The sequence below is a fragment of the Macaca mulatta genome, chromosome 5 (assembly GCF_049350105.2).
Source record: "Macaca mulatta isolate MMU2019108-1 chromosome 5, T2T-MMU8v2.0, whole genome shotgun sequence".
Taxonomy (NCBI): Eukaryota; Metazoa; Chordata; class Mammalia; order Primates; family Cercopithecidae; genus Macaca; species Macaca mulatta.
Window position 1 is genome coordinate 5,994,340 of NC_133410.1, and position 19,962 is coordinate 6,014,301.

A 19,962-nucleotide genomic window follows, 5' to 3' on the forward strand; every position below is an offset into this window, starting at 1 on the left:
CCGCATCGCGCAGGCGCCCCGCGGGCGCCACCTTGCGGACGCCCGGCCCACCGCTCTGCGCCTGCGCGCACCCCGCGCCGGCCGCAGCCGCCTTTCCCAGAGCCTCCTGAACGCCCCGCCCCAGGCCCAGCGGTGGGAAATGGGCAGGCAGAAAGCCCGGCGGGGACGCCACGCCCCTCGCGGCGAGAGCCCACGGCCGCTTCCAATCAATCTCGCCTATCGCCAGCTCGCGGCCTCCCATTGGCTTGCTCTCCGGGGAGAAGAGGCTGGACGACGGCCTGTCGCCTGGCCAATCGCCGGGCCCAGCGCGCGCGCCCTCGGTTGCCCCGGGAAACCTAACAGCACGCTGCCGGGGTCCGCTGCGCTGGCAGAGCCGGGCGGAGATGGAGGGCGGGTCTGAGCACACTAAGGACCCCGGCGGGGAAGGCGGAGACGGGGAAAGCCTGGCCGCGCGGCCGTCCAAGATCAAGGCCAGCTCTGGCCCTCCGACCCCTCCCGAACCCGGGGAGCTGGAGTCGGAGCCAGAGGAGGAGGAGGAGGAGGAGGAGGAGGAGGAAGAGGAGGCTTCGCAGGGAGGCACAGCCGCGGACGAGCAGGCCAAGACCCCGAAAGAGCTAACGGCAGCCGAGGCTGCGGGCGAGGAGGGGCCTGGAGAGCCGGGGAGGCCGGCCAAGCCCCAGCCCGAACCCGAAGAGCCGGCCGAGGCCGGGGCTGAGGAGCCCGTCCAGCCGAAGTCCGGAGCCGGGCCCGAGGAACTAGATGCGGAGGCGAGGGCGGAGGAGCTGGAGCAGGCGGCGGAGGGCAAGGAAGTCCGGTCCCAGGCCTCTCTGCCGCTGACCAGGATCGGCGAGGAAGAGGCTGCTGCAGCCCCGGAGGCCGAGACAGAGCGGGTGGAGGGGGAGGAGGACGACGAGGAGGAGACACGGAGAGACGGCGCGGAGAGCGAGGGGAGGGCTGGGGAAGGACGCCCGGCCAAAAGCCAGGAAGAGGGGAAGCCCCTCGGTGGAAGGGACGAGTTTGAGGACCTGGAGTGGTCCGAGGAGGTCCAGAAGCTACAGGAGCAGCAGCTGCGCAGCGACCTCCTGGACCAGTACCGTTCCCTGCTGATGGAGCGGAACCGCTCCCAGCGCTACAACCTGTACCTGCAGCACAAGATCTTCGAGGCGCTGCGCAAAAAGAAGGGCCTGGAGGCGGCGGAGGTGCCTGACCGGGGCGCAGAAGCAGAGGCCCCCGAGAAAGAGCAAGCGTACCTGCGCCATCTGGGCATGCTGGAGGACCTGAAGAAGCAGCAGGCAGACGACCTGCAGTGGTACCACCAGGAGCTGGGCCAGTTGAAGCAGCAGTGCCAGGAGAAGCTCTCAAGAGTGGAGAAGGAGTGGCGGCGCTTCCAGGCACTCAAGAAGCAGGTGGTGATGCAGGCCATGGGCAGCTGTCGGATGAGGGGCGGGCGCCAGGCTGCTCTGCGAGAGGTGGAGCAGATCCTGGCGTTGGAGGATAAAAAGGAGAAGGAGATGAGCGCCGTGCGGCTGGAGAACGTGCAGCTGAAGCAGAGCCTGGTGCATTTTGAAACCAGGATGAGGACCCAGGAGGACCTGACCCAGGGTCTGCTTCTTATTGACTTTGAACAGCTGAAGATTGAGAACCAGACCTTCAATGAGAAAATTGAGGAACGAAATGAGGAACTTTTAAAACTTCGCAACAAGGTGACCAACAGTGTGCAAGTAATAACCCACATGAAGGAAAAGCTGCACTTCATGGACACGGAGAACGCGTGCAAAAAGACACAGCTGGCAGAAATCGAGGCCCAGGTCGCCCAGGGAAGAGACATCCTGACCAAGACGAAGCAAGCCCGAGAGGGGCTGCGGACAGACAACATCAGGCTGAATCAGAAGTGCGGGCTTCTAGGCAACGACTCACTTCTTCGGGACTTGGAAGAAAAAGTGGACAAGACCCAACTGCTCCACCAGCGCCTGGAATCCCTGAAGCGCCACCACGCTGGGCTCACTTTGTCCTGCAGAGGCGTGAGGCAAAAGATCAGGGAGGCCAAAGCCTTTCTCCCCTCTTGACCAGATCGATGAGAAGAGTCTGCAAAACACTTCATCCTCAGGACATGCTGTCCTGCTTTATTTACCTTTGTTGCTATTCTTAAAAAGGCCTGTGTCCTTTGGGACGGGACTATATTTTGTATTTATCTCAAAACGTTTTAGCTTCCAAATCAGTGCTGAGCCCAAAACTGGGTTAGGAGTTTTATTTGGGATTGAGCAAAAATAGGTCCAGAAAAGCAAACAAAGCGTGATTTAATGTAACTGACTTCTCATGAAAAACTGTGGAAAGTCTCAAGTCTGAGCAATTCCATAATTTCAATGACTTAATACTAAGGAGTCCTGTTCCTCTTTCGTATGTAGGAGGGTTTAAAATTTCAGTGAATGGGCAAGGTACACAAAAACCCTGTGCATTAAGCTAATTATTAAATTATTTGGATGTATTAAACTATGTAGTCCCGAGACATTATTTCAGTTAGAAGCTCACTAATCCCCTTAGATTAATTGTAAATTGTTTTATATGTGACTAGCACGAGCTTAGGGGGCAATACATATATCTAGGAAACAGGAGAAATGATAAACAGGAGAGAAGTTGGTGTTTCCTCATCGTCCTTTTTTCAATGAAAGGGAGTTCAGTTTACTCACTGTTGATGTTTGTTTCTGCTTCAATGACAGCCTTCAATTATTATTATTATTATTTTCCTTGAGACAGGGTCTCTGTTGCCCAGGCTGGAGTGCAGTGATAGGATCTCGGCTCACTGCAACCTCCGCCTCCCAGGTTCAAGCGATTCTCCCACCTTAACCTCCCAAGTAGCAGGGATTACAGGCATGGGCCACACACCCAGCTCATTTTTGTATTTTTAGTAGAGATGAGGTTTCACCATGTTGGCCGGGCTGGTCTCGAACTCCTGGCCTCAAGTGATACACCCGCCTCGGCCTCCCAAAGTGCTGGTATTACAGGCATGAGCCACCGTGCCCAGCCTGACAGTCTTCAATTCGAATGAAACATGTTCTTGGATCCTCTGAAGAAATGCATTAATCTGCACCAAAAAATGAAATTTTGTTTTCCAGTGAAAACAAAATGACAATTGTATTGCATACTTTGCAAGGTGTAAAATATATGACACAGTGGCCGCTGGCATCACAGGAGACAGAACCTTCTGTATCAGCTGGTATTTCAGATCTCGACAACAGGACCCTTGCTATACACAAGTTCACTGAGTATCAAATAGTAAAATGCCTCTTATTCCTTGTGTTAAAAATACCTGATAGGTCTATTTCCTTAATGCAATATCAGTGATTATCTTGGAGCTAGGGGCTTGTTTTCATTTTTTCTTAATCCTAGATTGAATTTTGAGATGTGCAGATTTGGGGTTAAACATATTCTCCCACTCCTAAACTTAAGTGAATCATAAAAAAATGCAACACGATTTTTGGTGCTGGATACCTCTGAAGAACAGTGGGAACCCTGGGCAGGGGACTTAGTCGTGAACTTTATCTGGATGCCATGATTTTGAATTTTCTTTTTTTTTTTTTTTTTTTTTTTTTGAGATGGAGTCTGACTCTGTCGCCCAGGCTGGAGTGCAGTGGCGTGATCTCAGCTCACTGCCACCTCCACCTCTCGGGTTCAAGCGATTCTCTTGGCTTAGCCTCCTGAGTAGCTGGGATTACAGGTGTCCGCCACCACACCTGACTAATTTTTTGTATTTTTTAGTAGAAACGGGGTTTCACCATATTGCCAGGCTAGTCGTCTCAAACTCCTGACGTCATGATTCGGCCGCCTCGGCCTCCCAAAGTGCTGGAATTTACAGGCATGAGCCACCGTGCCTTGTCCATGATTTTGTTTTCTAAAGCCTGCTCCCTTGCAAGCCAATGAAGGTTGATTAAAATTCCTTTTCTAACTTTCATGACTCAAATACACTTTTTTATATCAAACCACTCAAAAGTAGTAATGAGTTAAATAAAAAAGCTTTAGGCCGGTTGCCATGGCTCACACCTGTAATTCCAACATGTTGGGAGGTCGAGGCAGGTGGACTACTTGAGCCCAGGAGTTTGAAACCAGCCCGAGAAACATCGCAAAACCCCGTCTCTATAAAAATACAAAAAGATTAGCCAGGTGTTGTGGCACATGCCTGTGGTCCCAGCTCCTCAGGAGGCTGAGGCTGAGGTGGGAGGATCAACTGAGCCGAGGGGGTGGAGGCTGCTGTGAGTAGTGGTCATGCCACTGTACTCCAGACTGGGTAACACAGTGAGACCCTGTCTCCAAAAGCTTTGATTTCTGCTCCCATTGTCACTCACTTACTCACTAACACTTTAGTCTTCCCTCTTGGCTTTTCTTCAAAGCCAAAGCAAATCACTGGCAAACAGAACTTCCTGTGTGCCTCAAACTAAAAGCAGGATAGGCCCACTGGGTTCTTCTGTAGTTGGGGAGGCCTCAAGTGGAACTGGCAATGATGCTCCGAGACCCGACCAAGCATGTGGCTTTTGTGATAATGATGTCCATTATCTCTGGTTTGCTACGGGGAAAATGAGTATTTTCAGCTGGTTTTGACCCACCAGCAATTATCCAGATCCAAGCAAACACTCCCTCACCAGCCTTGAACCCAGTAACAAGCAGATCTCAGAGCACAAAGATACAAAGGAGTTTGCCATTGCTTTAAGCTGCAAAGCAAACCTGTCTGAAGTGACTGCATAGTGAGTTACCAATGTTCTCTCAAATTATAGTACCTTATGCTGGAGATGTTACAATTAATTAGAAGATAATCTTCTGCTAATTATCTCCCACCACAGTTCTTTCCAATTATAGGAGAGTGCTTAATCATGAAATAGCAACACACTGACAAATTGATAATGACTGAAGAATTCTACAGACTCTAACACAGCTTATCCCCAAAGTCTCCTTGAAGAGCTATTAGTGCCTCCACAGAAACCTGTGTGCAGCCCCAGCTCAGCCTTTGATCTCCTGCTTAGTGATGGTGTACGTAGGTACCTGTTCTCCAGCGAGACAAAGTCCCTGGAAGGCAAAGACTGTTGGTTCATCACCCTCCCTAGTGGCCAGCACAGTACCTGGCATATAAATGGTACTCAGTAAACGTGTTGGATTAATACATTAACATAATGCCCATCTCACTCATTTTCTGAAAATAAGTATTACTTGAATGCCTATCATGTGTCGGGCACTGGTAAGTCTTGTGTTGGATTCAAAAATAATTCTAGGCAAAAAGAGGATCTCACAAGACATAGAACCAATTAGGGAAAGTAGCAGAATGGCAGACTTGTAGTCAAAGTAGGAAGACACTACGGGTAAAGAGAGTTGTTCACGCCAGCAGGGAATGCAGCTGCTCTAAATGCTGCAGCTGGGCTAGAAACCTCTAAGACATGATGATTTTTTAAAAGACTTGTCATCTCCCATCAAAAAGTACAGGACCCAGAAAACACTGGCACTGAATACATTTTGAGTGAGATGTTATATAAAATTAGACCTTTCTTGAAAAAATAGGTATGAATCAAAACTGAGACACTGAGGTCTGTCCCCTTCCGTGTCACCGGAAGCTTTGTTTTTTAGCAGCAGTAGCAAGAGTAAACCAGACACCTAACTCAACAGAGCCCGAGGCATCTGAAAAGAAAACACTTTCATCGGTAAATGAAAATCATTTTTGCCGACTTAACACATTTGAGATTTAAAACTTATCTAAGTAGAGAGATATGCTTTCTTCTTTTATAAGTTCATCTGTAGCCATAATTTAGATTTTGTTCTCCACTGGCATGGGGTGCCTGTCCATAAAATACCAGAGTTAATGCACCTAAATTTGGTGCTTTTCGTGCTTTGAACTTTCAGATAGTCTTAATGTCAGAGTGATGAATCGTACAAATGCTATGAATGGAAAGGGCTGCGGCAGGCCATTTCAGCTGACTGCATGCCTCCTACTTCCACACAATATTCCCTCCAGAGGATTGTCTAGTTTTAAATCACCAATGATTAAATATGTACAAATTAAATTTTACATTGAATTTTTTTTTTTTTTTGAGACGGAGTCTTACTCTGTCACCCAGGCTGGAGTGCACTGGCGCAATCTCCGCTCACTGCAACCTCTGCCTCCCGGGTTCAAGCAATTCTCCTGCCTCAGTCTCCCAAGCAGCTGGGATTACAGGTACTCACCACCAAGCCTGGCTAATTTTTGTATTTTTAGTTGAGATGGTGTTTCACCATGTCAGCCAGGTTGGTGTCGAACTCCTGACCTCAGGTGATCCGCCCACCTTGGCCTCCCAGAGTGCTGGGATTATAGGCGTGAGCCACTGTGCCCAGCTAAATACGTACATATTTTAATGAATAAAATTACACCCTCCCTAATTTTTAAATTGATGATGTATTCTAACATTTCACCCACAGGACGCCAAGGGTGAATACGAGGATCTATCTAGAAGACACAGCTTGTTCCTAAGACCTTGGAACCAGGCTGGATTCAGTTCTCTTCTGACTGGGACCTGGGACAAAATACTTCAGCTTTCTAAGCCTCAATGTACTCACTTGTAAAATGGGAAAATTTTACTTATAGGAAAAAAAGATTAGAACTTAAAAACAGTATCTTTTCTCTAGGTGGTACAATTAAAAACAACTGTCTTCATGCTTTTCTGAATTTCCAAATTTTATACAATAAACATGTACTTAATTTAGGAGGAAAATCCCAAGAGTATAAGATACTAACGGTTATCATGTGAAAGGCATGAGTCTGCCAACCCATGGCAACGTTTCTGTGCGTGTTTTTTAAAAATATAATTAGTAGTTCAGCTTATTTTTGTTTAATCTTCACAAGCCAGTGGACAGGGCTGGGTACCCTTTTTAACCTTTGGTAACAGAAAAGAAAAATCAGGCTTAGGGAATTCAAGAAAATTCCCCAAGGTCAGAGTTCCTAAATGGTAATGATTGGCTACAAGATTTATCTCCAGGGCCCTGTCTTAACCTCTGGCCAGACTGCACCTTAAACTTGGGTTTATTTTTGGTTGGAGCAGTTTCTACCAGCAGCTCCAGAGCCGGGCAAGAAGCTGGAAGAACAATGTTTGAGGATAAACTTTGTGAGGTTCCGGAGTCCAGAGTGATGCTTCCAAGTTTATAAGTAACTTACTTTGTTATAATGCTTGGGGAAAAGGCAGTTCCCCTCACTCCACACAGAACCCCAGGCAGCTCAGGCATCCTGGAAAATGGGGCTTTGGCAGTGAGTCCGGGAAAGCAGTGCCTTGGCGTGGCCCTGGCCGGTGCAGCCAGAGGCGGCTGGCTGCAGGCGATGCTCACAGGAACCCATGTGGGCAGGCCAGCACTCTGGGCCTGAAAGACCTATCTGGCCACTCTAGTTCATGGCCAGGTTCCTGGGTAGGCAGGCAAGGGCCTGAGTCACATCAGCAAATATTTGAGCACGTTTGTACCACGCAAAGCAGATCCACTGGTTTCCCTGGGAACCCGACAAGCCCCTCCACGTCCTAACATGGGCCCATCTGAGGACTGGCCCTTGGCTCTGAGGCTTCCATCTGCTGGCCGGGCCCTTCCCTTGGCTCCCTGGTGACCCACAGCTGGTCTCAAGGTCCACACTGCCTCTTCACACTGCACTGCTGCAGCGTTCCGTTCTCTTTGTGCCTTCTTGCCTGGCAGGCTCCACATCTCGGGGGTGGTTTTTAAACTATCAGCCCCCTCTCCCCTGGGCTGTAGCACTCAGGAGAGCATCCTGGCCCTTTTCATGTTTGCACATACGAGGCACCTCTGCCACCTCTGGGCCAGACGTCCCCCAGCTCCTGCCACCACAGCCCATGCTTGGCCCATGAGCCCTGTTGACCCCATCCCTTCCTCTGCAGGTGGTGGCTGCACACTGGAGGCGCCCAAATCAGTCAGTCCGGGCCCCACCCCAGACCTTGCACTTGGAGTTGAGGTCAGCCCTACAAGAACAAGGCTCTCAAAGGCCCCTTCCCCTAGACGGTGTTCCTGAAAAGGGCTTGGGAGTCACAAGGCTGGAGTGTGAAACCCAGTTCTGACCGCTGTCCCGGTCTACGCACATCCTTCCCTGCGTCTCATCTTTTTTTTTTTTTTCTTGAGACCGAGCATTGCTGTTTCCAGGCTGGAGTGCAGTGGCACGATCTCCAACCTCTGCCTCCTGGGTTCAGGCGATTCTCCTGCCTCAGCCTTGCAAGTAGCTGGGATTACAGGCATGCGTCACTACGCCCGGCTAATTTTTTTTTTTTTTTTTTTTTTTGAGATAGAGTCTCGCTCTGTCGCCCAGGCTGGAGTGCAGTGGCCGGGTCTCGGCTCGCTGCAAGCTCCGCCTCCCGGGTTCACGGCATTCTCCTGCCTCAGCCTCCCGAGTAGCTGGGATTACAGGCGCCCACCACCACGCCCGGCTAATTTTTTGTTGTTGTTGTTGTTGTTTTAGTAGAGACAGGGTTTCACCACGTTAGCCAGGATGGTCTCGATCTCCTGACCTCGTGATCCACCCGCCTCAGCCTCCCAAAGTGCTGGGATTACAGGCGTGAGCCACCGCGCCCGGACGTGTCTCATCTTTGAAATGGGGCAGTAGCCCTCTCTTCCACAGAGCAGCTGTGGGATGAGCTCACTCACAGGCAGCACTCGGCGGCCCAGCGCCTGGCGTGGCTGTGACTGCTGCCACCATCACGCCTGTGGCCTGTCCTCGCACCACGGCCTGCAGAGAACGCAGAGGAGATAAGAGTGGAGGAGAGCAGCCACTGAGGGAGAGGCTGGAGAGTAAGCAGCCGCATCTGCTCCGGGGAGAGTGCTGTGGAGCACATGTAAGGATTCTCCTGGGAGCAAGGGGCCAGAAGAGAAAGCTGCCCTAGGCTCTGCCGCGCCAGCCGGGAGCCTCCTGCCTCAGGAAGCGAAGCGATGCCCACCCACACGGCGGGCCCTGCACTGCCCAGTTCTCAGTGGCTTCATGGAGCCTTCCACTGCACAGCCACGGCCGCCTGAGACTCCACCACTGACCTGCACCTCATGCCACCCCACTGCCTGCTGGGGAGACAGACCTCAGTGCCTGGTTCACAGGCTTCTGAGAAGGTTGTGAAGGGAACATGGAGAGCCCCTGGTCCTGTGGCTGGCACAGAGTAAGCACCAGCTGCATGCCAGGAAGGGTGCTGCAGGACCAGGAAGGAGCAGTGGGTAGGGGCTGGCTCGAGATGGGGTGCAAGGGTGCGGCTCCCTCCAACCTGCAAGGGGCACACTCAACTCTCTAATCCCCTCACTCAGCGACCACTGCACCATCCTGTTGCTAACCAGCCTGACAAGTGGAGCTTAGGATATTCAAGCAGCATCGTGCTCGAAGTCAGAACTTCAACTTTAAACAAACGATGGTGAACGTAAGTAACAATTTTACATTGACTTTTATTTAATAAAACCACATATTTACAATTCAAAAAAGTCCTACTTTGATACACTTTACTAAATAAAATTAAAGGTTAACTGTACAAGCAATTAAAACATGATATGTAGTAGCAAGTGTTATCAGGAGTTTTCAGCAAACTATTGAAAATAGTCAAAAATTGAGCAGTTAAAAAGTACCTTCTGAAGTGAACGCCGTTTCTAAATGGGATCCCAAGGCCTGGTGGGAGAGGCAGCCTCACTCTACCGGGCAGGCTGGACAAAGGTCCCGCCTGGAAGTCTTAGACTGAGAGTGAACGGCATGTGAAGCGGAGCATGCAGACCTCTGGAGGGCAGCATGTCAGTATCTCGTTTCCAGTTTACCTAAACCACACACAGAAGCAGCCTCTACACTCGCCAGTGGCAAGGTGCTAAGTGACCCTGGTTGGCGACTCAGAACTTCAGAACTTTCTGGCCTCTGAAGGACTCACGAAACTGGCGAGACCTCACATGACCCCTGAACAGGTCATACAAGCCTCTTCTGAACTAAGATTGGGAGGGTGCTCCACACTGGCATGGGATCCTGTTCAGAAGCGGAATGCATGGTAGTGCTATCCGGAGAGATTCACGTGAAACTGCTTCACCAGGAACACAAAGGGCTGGGCGCTGAAGACACAGGAAGATTCCCCAGCGGCAATCTGAACACACTGCACGAGGCCCTTTGCCGCGTCACCTTCTGTACGACTTAAGGAACATGTTTATGTACAGTAAGAAAATATATACATCTTTAAGGAACGGAACGCCCATATCATGGAACAAAAATAAGTACATCTGCGAGGACGACAGCACGCAGGCCTCAGGCGGCCTCTCCCACAGGCCCAGCTCAGTCCAGATTACATTCAACATCTTGATGTCAGGAAATGGCTCTGTCTGGAGGCCACCGGGACCCCCGTGAAGACAGGAAGCCTCCTCCGAGAGGAGGTGAGTCAGCATTTAAAGGCTGAGGCAGGAAGTGGTCTCCATGATGCTCTGCAGCCTCCCTGGAGATTCAGCTGAGATGTAAGGGCAGAGTCCAGGAAACGGGACACGTGGTAGTGCTGGGAAGGAGGGCACGGGACAGCCACTGGCTCAGCAACTTGCTCCTGCACGTAGAGGAGCATTAGCGGGTATGGCAGACACAGAAAGTCCAGAAAACGAATGCCAGCTCGGCTTTCCTTCCCCAGCCCCCGGCCCAAGGCTCCTGTTACAAGCTATACAGACGGAGCCAAAGAGCCCTCAACATCAGAAATGAGATCAGCCTGGGGCATCCCCTGGGGTGGGAAGTGTGGCTGAGAAGGGCCGTGGAGTGCAGGCCAACCGAAGGCACCACACAGGTACGCATGACTAACCAAGCCTGTGACGGGGTCTGCAGAATGCTCCCCAGGACCAGCCTGCCAGCAGACCGCCACGTGGGCCCTGCTTCCAGACACTGGTCTGGCCTTTAGACTGCGCAGCTGCAAAACGGTTCACTTCTGTGATTTTGGATCACCAAAGTCCTCACACAAAGTTCTACAATTAGTCAAGGAAAAGACAGAACAAAAACTTTGCCAACGACCCTGGGAAAGTCAGCTAACATGAGGAGGCTGATGGTACAGTATGAGCATCTGACGAGATTGTCTGGGCTGTTAGACGTGTTCGCTCGCTTCTCCGTCTGTACAACGGGTCATGAAGCACACGTTCTAAGGTCAAAGTGTGAGGGACTCACTGGCACTTAGGATGGGTCCAGCTGTGCAGGGCTCAAAGGCAGAGAGGAGCCACTGCTGGCACAAGGGGCCACCTCCCCCACATGTGCTGTTCTGGGCTCTCTCCCCTTTTACTTACAGGGGGCCGATTCCACTCGGTGTTCTCTCCGCTTTTAAGCCTGTCTCTATTGCCACAGGGCTTCCTCCTCTCGAACTTTCCACCTCTGCAGGACAGATGCCAGGGAGCGGTCTCCCGGAGCGCAGCCCCACTGGAGCCACGTGTGCACCTGCAGCCTGTGCACTGTGACTGTCTCAAGGCAACATGGCCGAGTGCTCACCTGCAGGCTGGGTCGATGCCCAGGTATCCACGAGCACACATCAGTGGCTATCCTCAGAGAGCCCCTGTTCCTTTAATGCTATCTTTGGTAGGTGAGTTTTAGAAACGTGACCCCCAGCTCTGGAAAGATTATCTCAATAACTCAATCAGTGATCCCTTTCTATCAAAAACATGTAAATACGAGCCAAAGCAAGTCTCTCAAATAACATATCTCATGCATCCTGGCTAAGACTGTAACATACTTCCCAGTAGTTGAATAGAAGCATTACAATTTAATTAGCTTTTGCTGAAATAAGGGAGTGGGGGTGAGCCACTGCCCATCGCTCAACCGTGCAGCAGATGCAGTGGCTGGCTGTGGTCCACGGTAGTTCATCCTTCCACTGAGCTGCTTAAGGCTAAGCCTTGGTTTAATTCTTTAAAAGTTTTTGTGTTTGTTTTGTTTAAGGCCAACTCCAGTGTTAGGAATCAAACTTAGAGAGTGCCCGCTCTTCTCGGCTGCCCGGGTGTCAGTCTGAAACAACAGAGGGGCGGCGGCGTGGGGCTCTGCTTGGTGCCGAGTGCGAGTTCCCGCTGCAGCCTCAGTGTCGGAGGGACGGACTTCCCTTCTCCATTTCCCGGCTGTCTTTCTGCAATGCAGTCAGTACCTAGGATTCACAGGGAAGACAGCTGAGGTTAACTGACCACGCACACAGATCCTGATGGCAGTGGTGCAGAGACAGCAGCAGCCTCCTAACAGGGTCCCCCGGCTCCCCACTTCCACGGCCTCCAGCCCTCTGGGGTCTTCCACACCTGTGTCTGGCGTGGTCTTTCCAACATGGACACCTGACCATGCCCTCTGGCCTAGTGAGCTAGCTACACTCCTTCCAGCCAGCCACAGAATCCATGTCAACGCAGAGCTGTGGGCCTCACTGGGGTCTTGCAGTGGCCACCCAGGAAGCCCAGGCCTGAACGCTAGGATGCTAATGAGCCCCACGCCCATCCCGCTGCACTCCTGCCACCCTGTTCCTCCTCTACCAGGAAGCCTCCCTCCTGTGGAGGCCTCAAGGCGCTGGCTCCTCTTGCCTGCCTTCCTGAGCTGGCCCAGAGCCTGCTCCCTCCTCTGTTCTCACAGTTCTTGGTCAACATCCTTCTTTTTCTTTTTTTTTGAGACGGAGTCTCGCTTTGTCACCCAGGCTGGAGTAGACTGGCGCGATCTCGGCTTACTGTAATCTCCGACCCCCGGGTTCAAGAGATTCTTCTGCCTCAGCCTCCTGAGTAGCTAGGACTACAGAGGTGTGCCACCACGCCTGGCTAACTTTTGTATTTTCAGTAGAGACAGGGTTTCACCGTATTGGCCAGAGTGGTCTTCAACTCCTGACCTCATGATCCACCCGCCTTGGACTCCCAAAGTGCTGGGATTACAGACTTGAGCCACCACGCCCGGCCAACACCCTTCTTTCAAAAAATATTCCACGCCATCGTGGCTGCCTAGCAATTACAGCAACACTAACAGGCTCCACGCCAAGCAGAGCACTCTGCCAGCGCTTCACACTCAGTGCCCGCTTAGCCCATGCGACAAACGCCGGAAGGCTAATGCCCCGACATAAGGGGCCTGAACAACGGACGTGTACGGAAGTGACGTGCTCAAAGACCAAGGGCGAAACTAAGAGAATCTTGGGAACACAGTGCTACCTGCCTGGGGCCAGGAACTATGCCACTTTGAGTCACAAATTTAAAAGTAAAACATTTTGGTTTCAAGTAAGGGGCAGAAAAGGAATAACGGCAGATTAAGTCCCCCTGCATCTTGAAGTAAATGGGGTTGCTGGCTCAACATAAACATTTAGTCATTTTGAAAAAGCTCATGGCTGGGCATGGTGGCTCATGCCTGCAATCCCAGCACTTTGGAAGGCCAAGCCAGGAAGATCACCTGGGCCCAGGAGTTTGAGACCAACCTCAGCAACAAAAAAGCAAACAAATCTCTACAAAAACAAACAAACAAACATTGGCCGGGTGTCATGGTACATGCCTGCAGTCCCAGCTACTTGGGAGACTGAGGTGGAAAAATTGCTTGAGACCCGGTGGTTGAGGCTACAGTGAGCTGTGATTACACCACTGCATTCCAGTCTCGGCAATGGGAGTGAGACTGTCTCAAAAAAAAAAAAAAAAAAAAAAAAGGCCGGGCGCGGTGGCTCAAGCCTGTAATCCCAGCACTTTGGGAGGCCGAGATGGGCGGATCACGAGGTCAGCAGATCGAGACCATCCTGGCTAACCCGGTGAAACCCCGTCTCTACTAAAAAATACAAAAAACTAGCCGGGCAAGGTGGCGGGCGCTTGTAGTCCCAGCTACTCGGGAGGCTGAGGCAGGAAAATGGCGTTGACCCGGGAGGCAGAGCTTGCAGTGAGCTGAGATCCGGCCACTGCATTCCAGCCTGGGCGACAGAGCGAGACTCCGTCTCAAAAAAAAAAAAAAAAAAAAAAAAAAGAAGGGAAAAGAAAAAGAAAACTCACCAGTGTCTTAACCTTAAGCACAGGATTTGACAGAAATGTGCATGGACCACAAGTCCCATGAGACCTGGAACTGTATAAAAGTCACTGATGCCTGGGCCGGGCGTGGTGGCTCACGCCTGTAATCCCAATACTTTGGGAGGCTAAGGCAGGTGGATCACGAGGTCAGGAGTTCAAGACCAGCCTGGCCAACATGGTGAAACCCTGTCTCTACTAAAAATACAAAAATTAGCTGGGCATGGAGGCATGCACCTGTAATCTCAGCTACTCAGGAGGCTGAGGCAAGAGAATCCCTTGAACCCGGGAGGCAGAGGTTGCAGTCAGCTGAGATTGCGCCACTGCACTCTAGCCTGGGCAATAGGGCGAGATTCCGTCTCAAAAAAAAAAAAAAAAAAAAAAAGCACGTTACTGATGCCCAAAACGGCCACCCCACATCCATTATCAGGCTAACTCCTATCATCATCCCATTAATAACAATGTCCTACAGTCAAATAATCTGACCCAGTTTTAACCAACAGTTTTTACCTAGTCCCTAAAATGCAAAGATCAAAATGGCTGATCTGGGTTTAATCCTTTCCTGTGTATGTGGGTGTGCAGTGTGTGGATGTGCAGGGAGTGACCTGCACCTGTACATGGGTGTGGATGTGCATGTGGGGTGATGTGTGTGGGTGTGATGTAAGGGTGGAGTGTGTGTGGGGGTGTGATGTGTGCGTGTGGGTGTGATGTGAGGCTGGCGTGTGTGTGGGGGTGTGATGTGTGTGTGGGTGTGATATGAGGGTGGTGTGTGTGTGGGGGTGTGATGTGTGCATGTGGGTGTGATGTGTGGGTTGATGTGACGGTGTGATGTGTACGTGTGGGTGTGATGTGAGGGTGGCGTGTGTGAGGGTGTGATAGGTGCATGTGAAGGGTGACCTGTAGGTGTGTGTGTGGGTATGCAATGTGTAGGTGTGTGACGTGTGCATGTATGTGTGGGTGTCTGTGGGGGGTGATGTGTGATGTGTGTTGATCTATGTGTTGGCGGTGGGCAATGTGTGTGTGTGGGGTGATCTGTGTATGTGTGTGATTGTGGGTAACTGTGTGGGTGGGCAATGTGTGTGCGTGGGGGTGATCTGTGCGGGTATGACTGTGTGGGGTGACTGTGTATTTACGGGTGTGTGATGTGTGTGTGGGGTGACTGTGTGTGGGTGTGATGTGTGGGGCAGTGATTGTGTGTGGGTGTGTGATGTGTGTAGGGGTGATGGTGTGGGTGTGAGATGTGTGGGGTGATTGGGTGTGTGATGTGTGTGGGGTGATTGGGTGTGGGTGTGTGATGTGTGTGGGGTGACTGGGTGTGTGATGTATGGGGTGTGTGCAGGGGTGTGATGTGTGTGGGGTGTGTGTGGGGGTGTGATGTGTGTGGGGTGTGTGCGGGGGTGTGATGTGTATGGGGTGTGTGCGGAGGTGTGATGTGTGTGGGGTGATTGCGGAGGTGTGATGTGTGTGGGATTGTGTGTGGGTGTGTGATGTGTGTGGGGTGATTGTGTGCAGGGGTGTGATGTGTGGGGGGTGACTGGGTGTGTGATGTGTGGGGCGATTGTGTGCGTGGGTGTGATGTGTGGGGGGTGATTGAGTGTGTGATGTGTGTGGGGGGTGATTGTGGAGGTGTGATGTGTGTGAGATGATTGTGTGTGGGTGTGTGATGTGTAGGGTAATTGTGTGTGGGGGGTGATTGTGTGCAGGGGTGATTGTGTGCAGGGGTGTGATGTGTGGGGGGTGACTGGGTGTGTGATGTGTGGGGCGATTGCGTGCGGGGGTGTGATGTGTGTGGGGTGATTGTGTGGGTGTGATGTGTGTGGGGTGACTGGGTGTGTGATGTGTGGGGTGATTGTGTGCGGGTGTGTGGGGTGATTGTGTGCAGGTGTGTAATGTGTGTGGGGTGATTGTGTGTGGGTGTGTGATGTGTGTGGGGTGATTGATGTGTGTGAAGTGACTGCAGGTGTGACTGTGATTGCGTGGGGTGAATGTGTGTGTGGTGTGTGGTGATTATGTATGTGTGAGTCTGCGATGTGTGCGGGGTGACTGGGTGTGTGGTGTGGGGAGTGACTGTGACAAACTATAAAGCCATTTATGACATCTGAATTTGACAACTGGATATCTGATGACAGGAAGGAGTTAGTAGCTGAGTTAGGTAACGGTATTGCAGTTATGTTAAAAGAGGATGTGTATGCGTAGGAGTGATCCGTCTGTGTGTTGGGGAGGTGATTGTGTATGTGGGGGTATGTGATGTGTGTGGGGGGTGACTGTGGGTGAGGTATGGGTGGTGACTGTGTGCGATGTGTGCATGGAGGTGATCTGTGTATGTGTGGGGTGACTGTGTGGGTATAGGTGTGTGATGTGTGTGGGGAGGGATGTACGTATACGCCATGTGGAAACATTTCCACCAGTGGAAAATGTTACAGGACAAATGACCTGTTTTTTTTTTTTTTTTTTTTTTTGAGATGGAGTCTCACTCTATTGCCCAGGCTGGAGTGCAGTGGCGTGATCTCGGCTCATTGCAACCTCTGCTGCCCAGGTTCAAGCAATTCTCCTGCATCAGCCTCCGGAGTAGCTGAGATTGCAGGCGCCTGCCACCACACCCAGCTAATTTTTGTACTTTTAGTAGAGACGGGGTTTCACCATCTTGGCCAGGCTCATCTTCAACTCCTGACTTTGTGATCCACCTGCCTCAGCCTCCCAAAGTGCTGGGATTACAGGCGTGAGCCACTGCACCTGGCCGACCTTTTTTTTTTTTTTTTTTTTTTTTTAAAGACAGGGTCTTGCTCTTGTTGCCTAGGCTGGAGTGCAGTGGTGTGATCACAGCCCACTGCAGCCTTGACCTCCCGGGCTCAAATGGTCCTCCCATCTCAGCCTCCTAGTAGCTGGAAGTACAGATATATGCCACCATGCCCAGCTAATTTTTGTAGTTTTTGTAGAGACGGGGTCTCACTATGTTGCCCAGGATGGTCTCAAACTCTTAGGCTCTAGTGATCCCCCAACCTTGGCCTCCCAAAATGCTGGGATTACAGGTGTGAGCCACTGTGCCTGGCCTAAATGACCTGTTTTCTTTGACAAATAAAGGCAAGCAAGAGAGGGCTACAAAGTGAGAAGTGACGTGGCATAGATATTACAGAGGCTTAACAGAGCTTTCAACCAATCACAAGGCATGGACTTATTTAGATCTTGATTCCAGCAAACTATAAAGCCATTTATGACATCTGAATTTGACAACTGGATATCGGATGACAGGAAGGAGTTAGGAGCTGAGTGGTAACGCTATTGCAGTTATGTTAAAAGAGCCCATATGGTTCAGCGATCGCTAACACCAACAGGTGACACGGTGCGTGGGACTCACTTTAACAGGGTGGGAAGGGGAGAGGTGGGAAGCAGCTCCAACAGCGGCTGCGCCTCCACAGTCACTGACGCTGGAGGGCAGGCGTGTGGGGTGCGTTATTTTATGTTGTTCTATTTTTGTAAATATTTTAAATCTTCTATTAATTAAAAAAAAAAGTTAAATCAAGAACAGACATTTTGGGGGGCTGAGGTGGGATGGTCACTTGAGCCTGGGAGGCAGAGGCTGCACTCCAGCCTGGATGACACAGCGAGACCCTGTCTCAAAACAAAGAAATCCCCCAGGCGTGGTGTAACACATACAGAAAAGTAAGTCTTCATAGACGTCAATCAACAAGGACTTCAAACCAATGCTGAGCATATGCAGGATCAAGAACCCAGACTGGTTTTTTTTCCTTTTTAGTATGACGAAGACTCGGAACAGAAAATGCAGGGCAATCCCACTGGGGACAGGACATAGGAGGGATGCCTGGAGGGCAGCCGAGGGATATGGACCGTCTGCACCGCTGCTCAGGGCACGCAGTCCAGAGAGGGCACAGCAGTGCATGGGAAGGCCCAGGAGGGACCCGTGCCCTCCGCTCTGGGCCTCCCTTTGTTGTAAGAGGGGCATAACCCCACTTCCCTCTCGAGGGCACACACAAAAGCCTGCCACAGGGCATGGCCACGGGGCTCAGTAAGTGGGTCCAATTTGCTTTCTGTCTCTGGCATTATTTTTTTAAAAAGTGGGGGACGTGGCTTATAAAATACTTTCTAACATGTAAAGAGCGCCATAATGGTAAAAGTGCTGACCCTCCCAACACCACTGCAGAAGAGGTGGGAAGGCTTTCATTATCCACACCCCATCCAGTTGACAGAAACCTGAAGAGGAGGTGACCTGCCAAGATGCCCTGTGGCACAGCCACATCTCCACCCGGCCCCCCTCACTTCCAGCCCGGGACCTCCTTCAAAGGGGCTACATCCTCAGACAGCACATTATGTAGGGTCCTCCCTGAGCGCGCCACTTGCCAGCTACGCTGTGGGAAGCCAAGAACACAAAGCCCGCTGACCTGAGCCCACTTCTTGTTTCGGCTTTGCATCTGGATTGTGGCGATGGAGGCAAACAGTTCCTCGGCAGGCAGGTCCTCGGGCAGCCGGGTCAGGAACTGGGCCATGTGGATGAAGTCCATCTTGGTCAGGATGTCCTCGAACAGCTTCAGGATGCCCAGGGCCGTGCGGAACAGGAACTCTTCCCCATCGCGACAGAACACGTCCCAGATACGACAGGCCAGGTCGAGGGGCAGAGATTTACTATATAAGGTAAAGATCCTAGGGGGAAAATTTGGAATTTTTCAGATTTTGAATCTTAACAAAGAAAGAACACTGAATTCCAGTCGGATTCCATGAAAAACACTCCCCTAGTCACTTTCAGGCAACAGCTGGGGCCGGGGCCAGGCCTGCACTCACACTGAAGGGCAATTCTGACATCGCACACGACACAGCACCATCAGCTTCCACACAGAATCATGCAGCACACAGCTTCCCAATGACTGGCAGCAATGACTCCTGCCCGTGAGGAATATGTGCTGAGCCCCTACTGTGTGCTCACGCTGTGGGGCAGGCATCCTGTCTTAGGGACCGCTGTACCCCGTGCCACCCACAGAGCAAACGTCCGACAGATGCTCCTCCTGGCTATGGGGCTCAACTCAGGCACCACTGCACAGGTTCCCCTCGCCCTGGGAGCAGGTACGAGGCTCCTTCCTCCTCTGGGCGCCCACAGGCTCCTGGTCCCCAGCCTGGTGCTCACCACGGCACACCCCAACTCCACATCTAGTGCCCTGTCTGGCAATCGCTGCTGAATTCCAATGTCCTGTCGGCGGCAGGACTTCCCAGACGTTCCTGGCTCTCAAAACCTGCCCAACGCTGACAGTGCTCGGTACAGGTGGGGATCCCCAGCTGGGTGGGGGCCATCTCCACTCCTCCTGGAGGACCCCTCTTCCAGGGTTCAGTAGTTCCTGTGCTGGCACAGAGACAGTGCTGGGCAACACGCAGCCCCTGAACTGCAGGCACTGGACTCGGCCTGAGGGGCTGACTCGGTCAGGAGGTCAGGCCACTAAAGCTTCCACGGCATGATGCTGACTTTCCCATAGCAGATTCCACAGAAAACCCCGCACACTGGTCAACCTGCTCCCAAGTCTCAGGGGCATGGGTTTCTGTCCACAGTGGACTCTGCCCGAGGGGGTGCTCCGCTAGATGCAGCCTGTCCTCCAGGTCCCAAGGACCTGCAGTTGTGGACGTGCATTGCACAGAGCCTGCAGCTCTTAGATGAGAACAGGAATGTTCTGGGCTGTCCCTCGTCAGAACCTTCTAACAGTAAGAGTCTAGGAAGGCCTAAAAATCTAGACTTCATTCAACTGAGAGGAGGGAACGGAGAGCCGGACGCCAGGGAAAACTCGTACCAGAGGAACAACAGAAGCTGGAGGCGCACTGGGTGCTGTGTGCTATGCACGCCCCTTTAGAAGGACATCCCATGCGCGCCAGGAAATGCCCGGGAGAGGGGCTCTCTCACCTCACCACACCTGAGGGAACACGCCTCAGGACAACAGCTAAACAGACCCAGGTCTCACCACCAGTAAGTCCAGAGCCAGACTCTGAACCTGACTCCAATGCCCACGTTCTGAT

General features: G+C 51.9%; 2 protein-coding genes across 11 annotated transcripts in view; one reads left to right on the forward strand and one right to left on the reverse strand.

The window, feature by feature from the left end:
- Positions 1-82: 82 nt before the first annotated feature.
- CFAP184 (cilia and flagella associated protein 184) lies at positions 83-2,490 on the forward strand. Its single transcript, XM_002804005.4, has one exon. The coding sequence runs from the start codon at positions 384-386 to the stop codon at positions 2,064-2,066; it is 1,683 nt and encodes a 560-aa protein (XP_002804051.3). The 5' UTR covers positions 83-383; the 3' UTR covers positions 2,067-2,490.
- Positions 2,491-9,400: 6,910 nt separating this feature from the next.
- Positions 9,401-19,962, reverse strand: part of TBC1D14 (TBC1 domain family member 14) — a 123,839-nt gene continuing 113,277 nt past the window's right edge. For all 10 annotated transcript variants that reach the window (XR_013417746.1, XR_013417747.1, XM_078003141.1 and 7 more), the window contains 2 exons: positions 18,351-18,609; positions 9,401-12,098 (listed from right to left, as the gene is read on the reverse strand). Coding sequence is in view for 8 of the 10 variants with exons in the window: in XM_078003141.1 (XP_077859267.1) it covers positions 12,033-12,098; positions 18,351-18,609 (325 nt within the window). In the remaining 2 variants the exon portion in view is untranslated. The remainder of the gene's footprint in view (positions 12,099-18,350; positions 18,610-19,962) is intronic.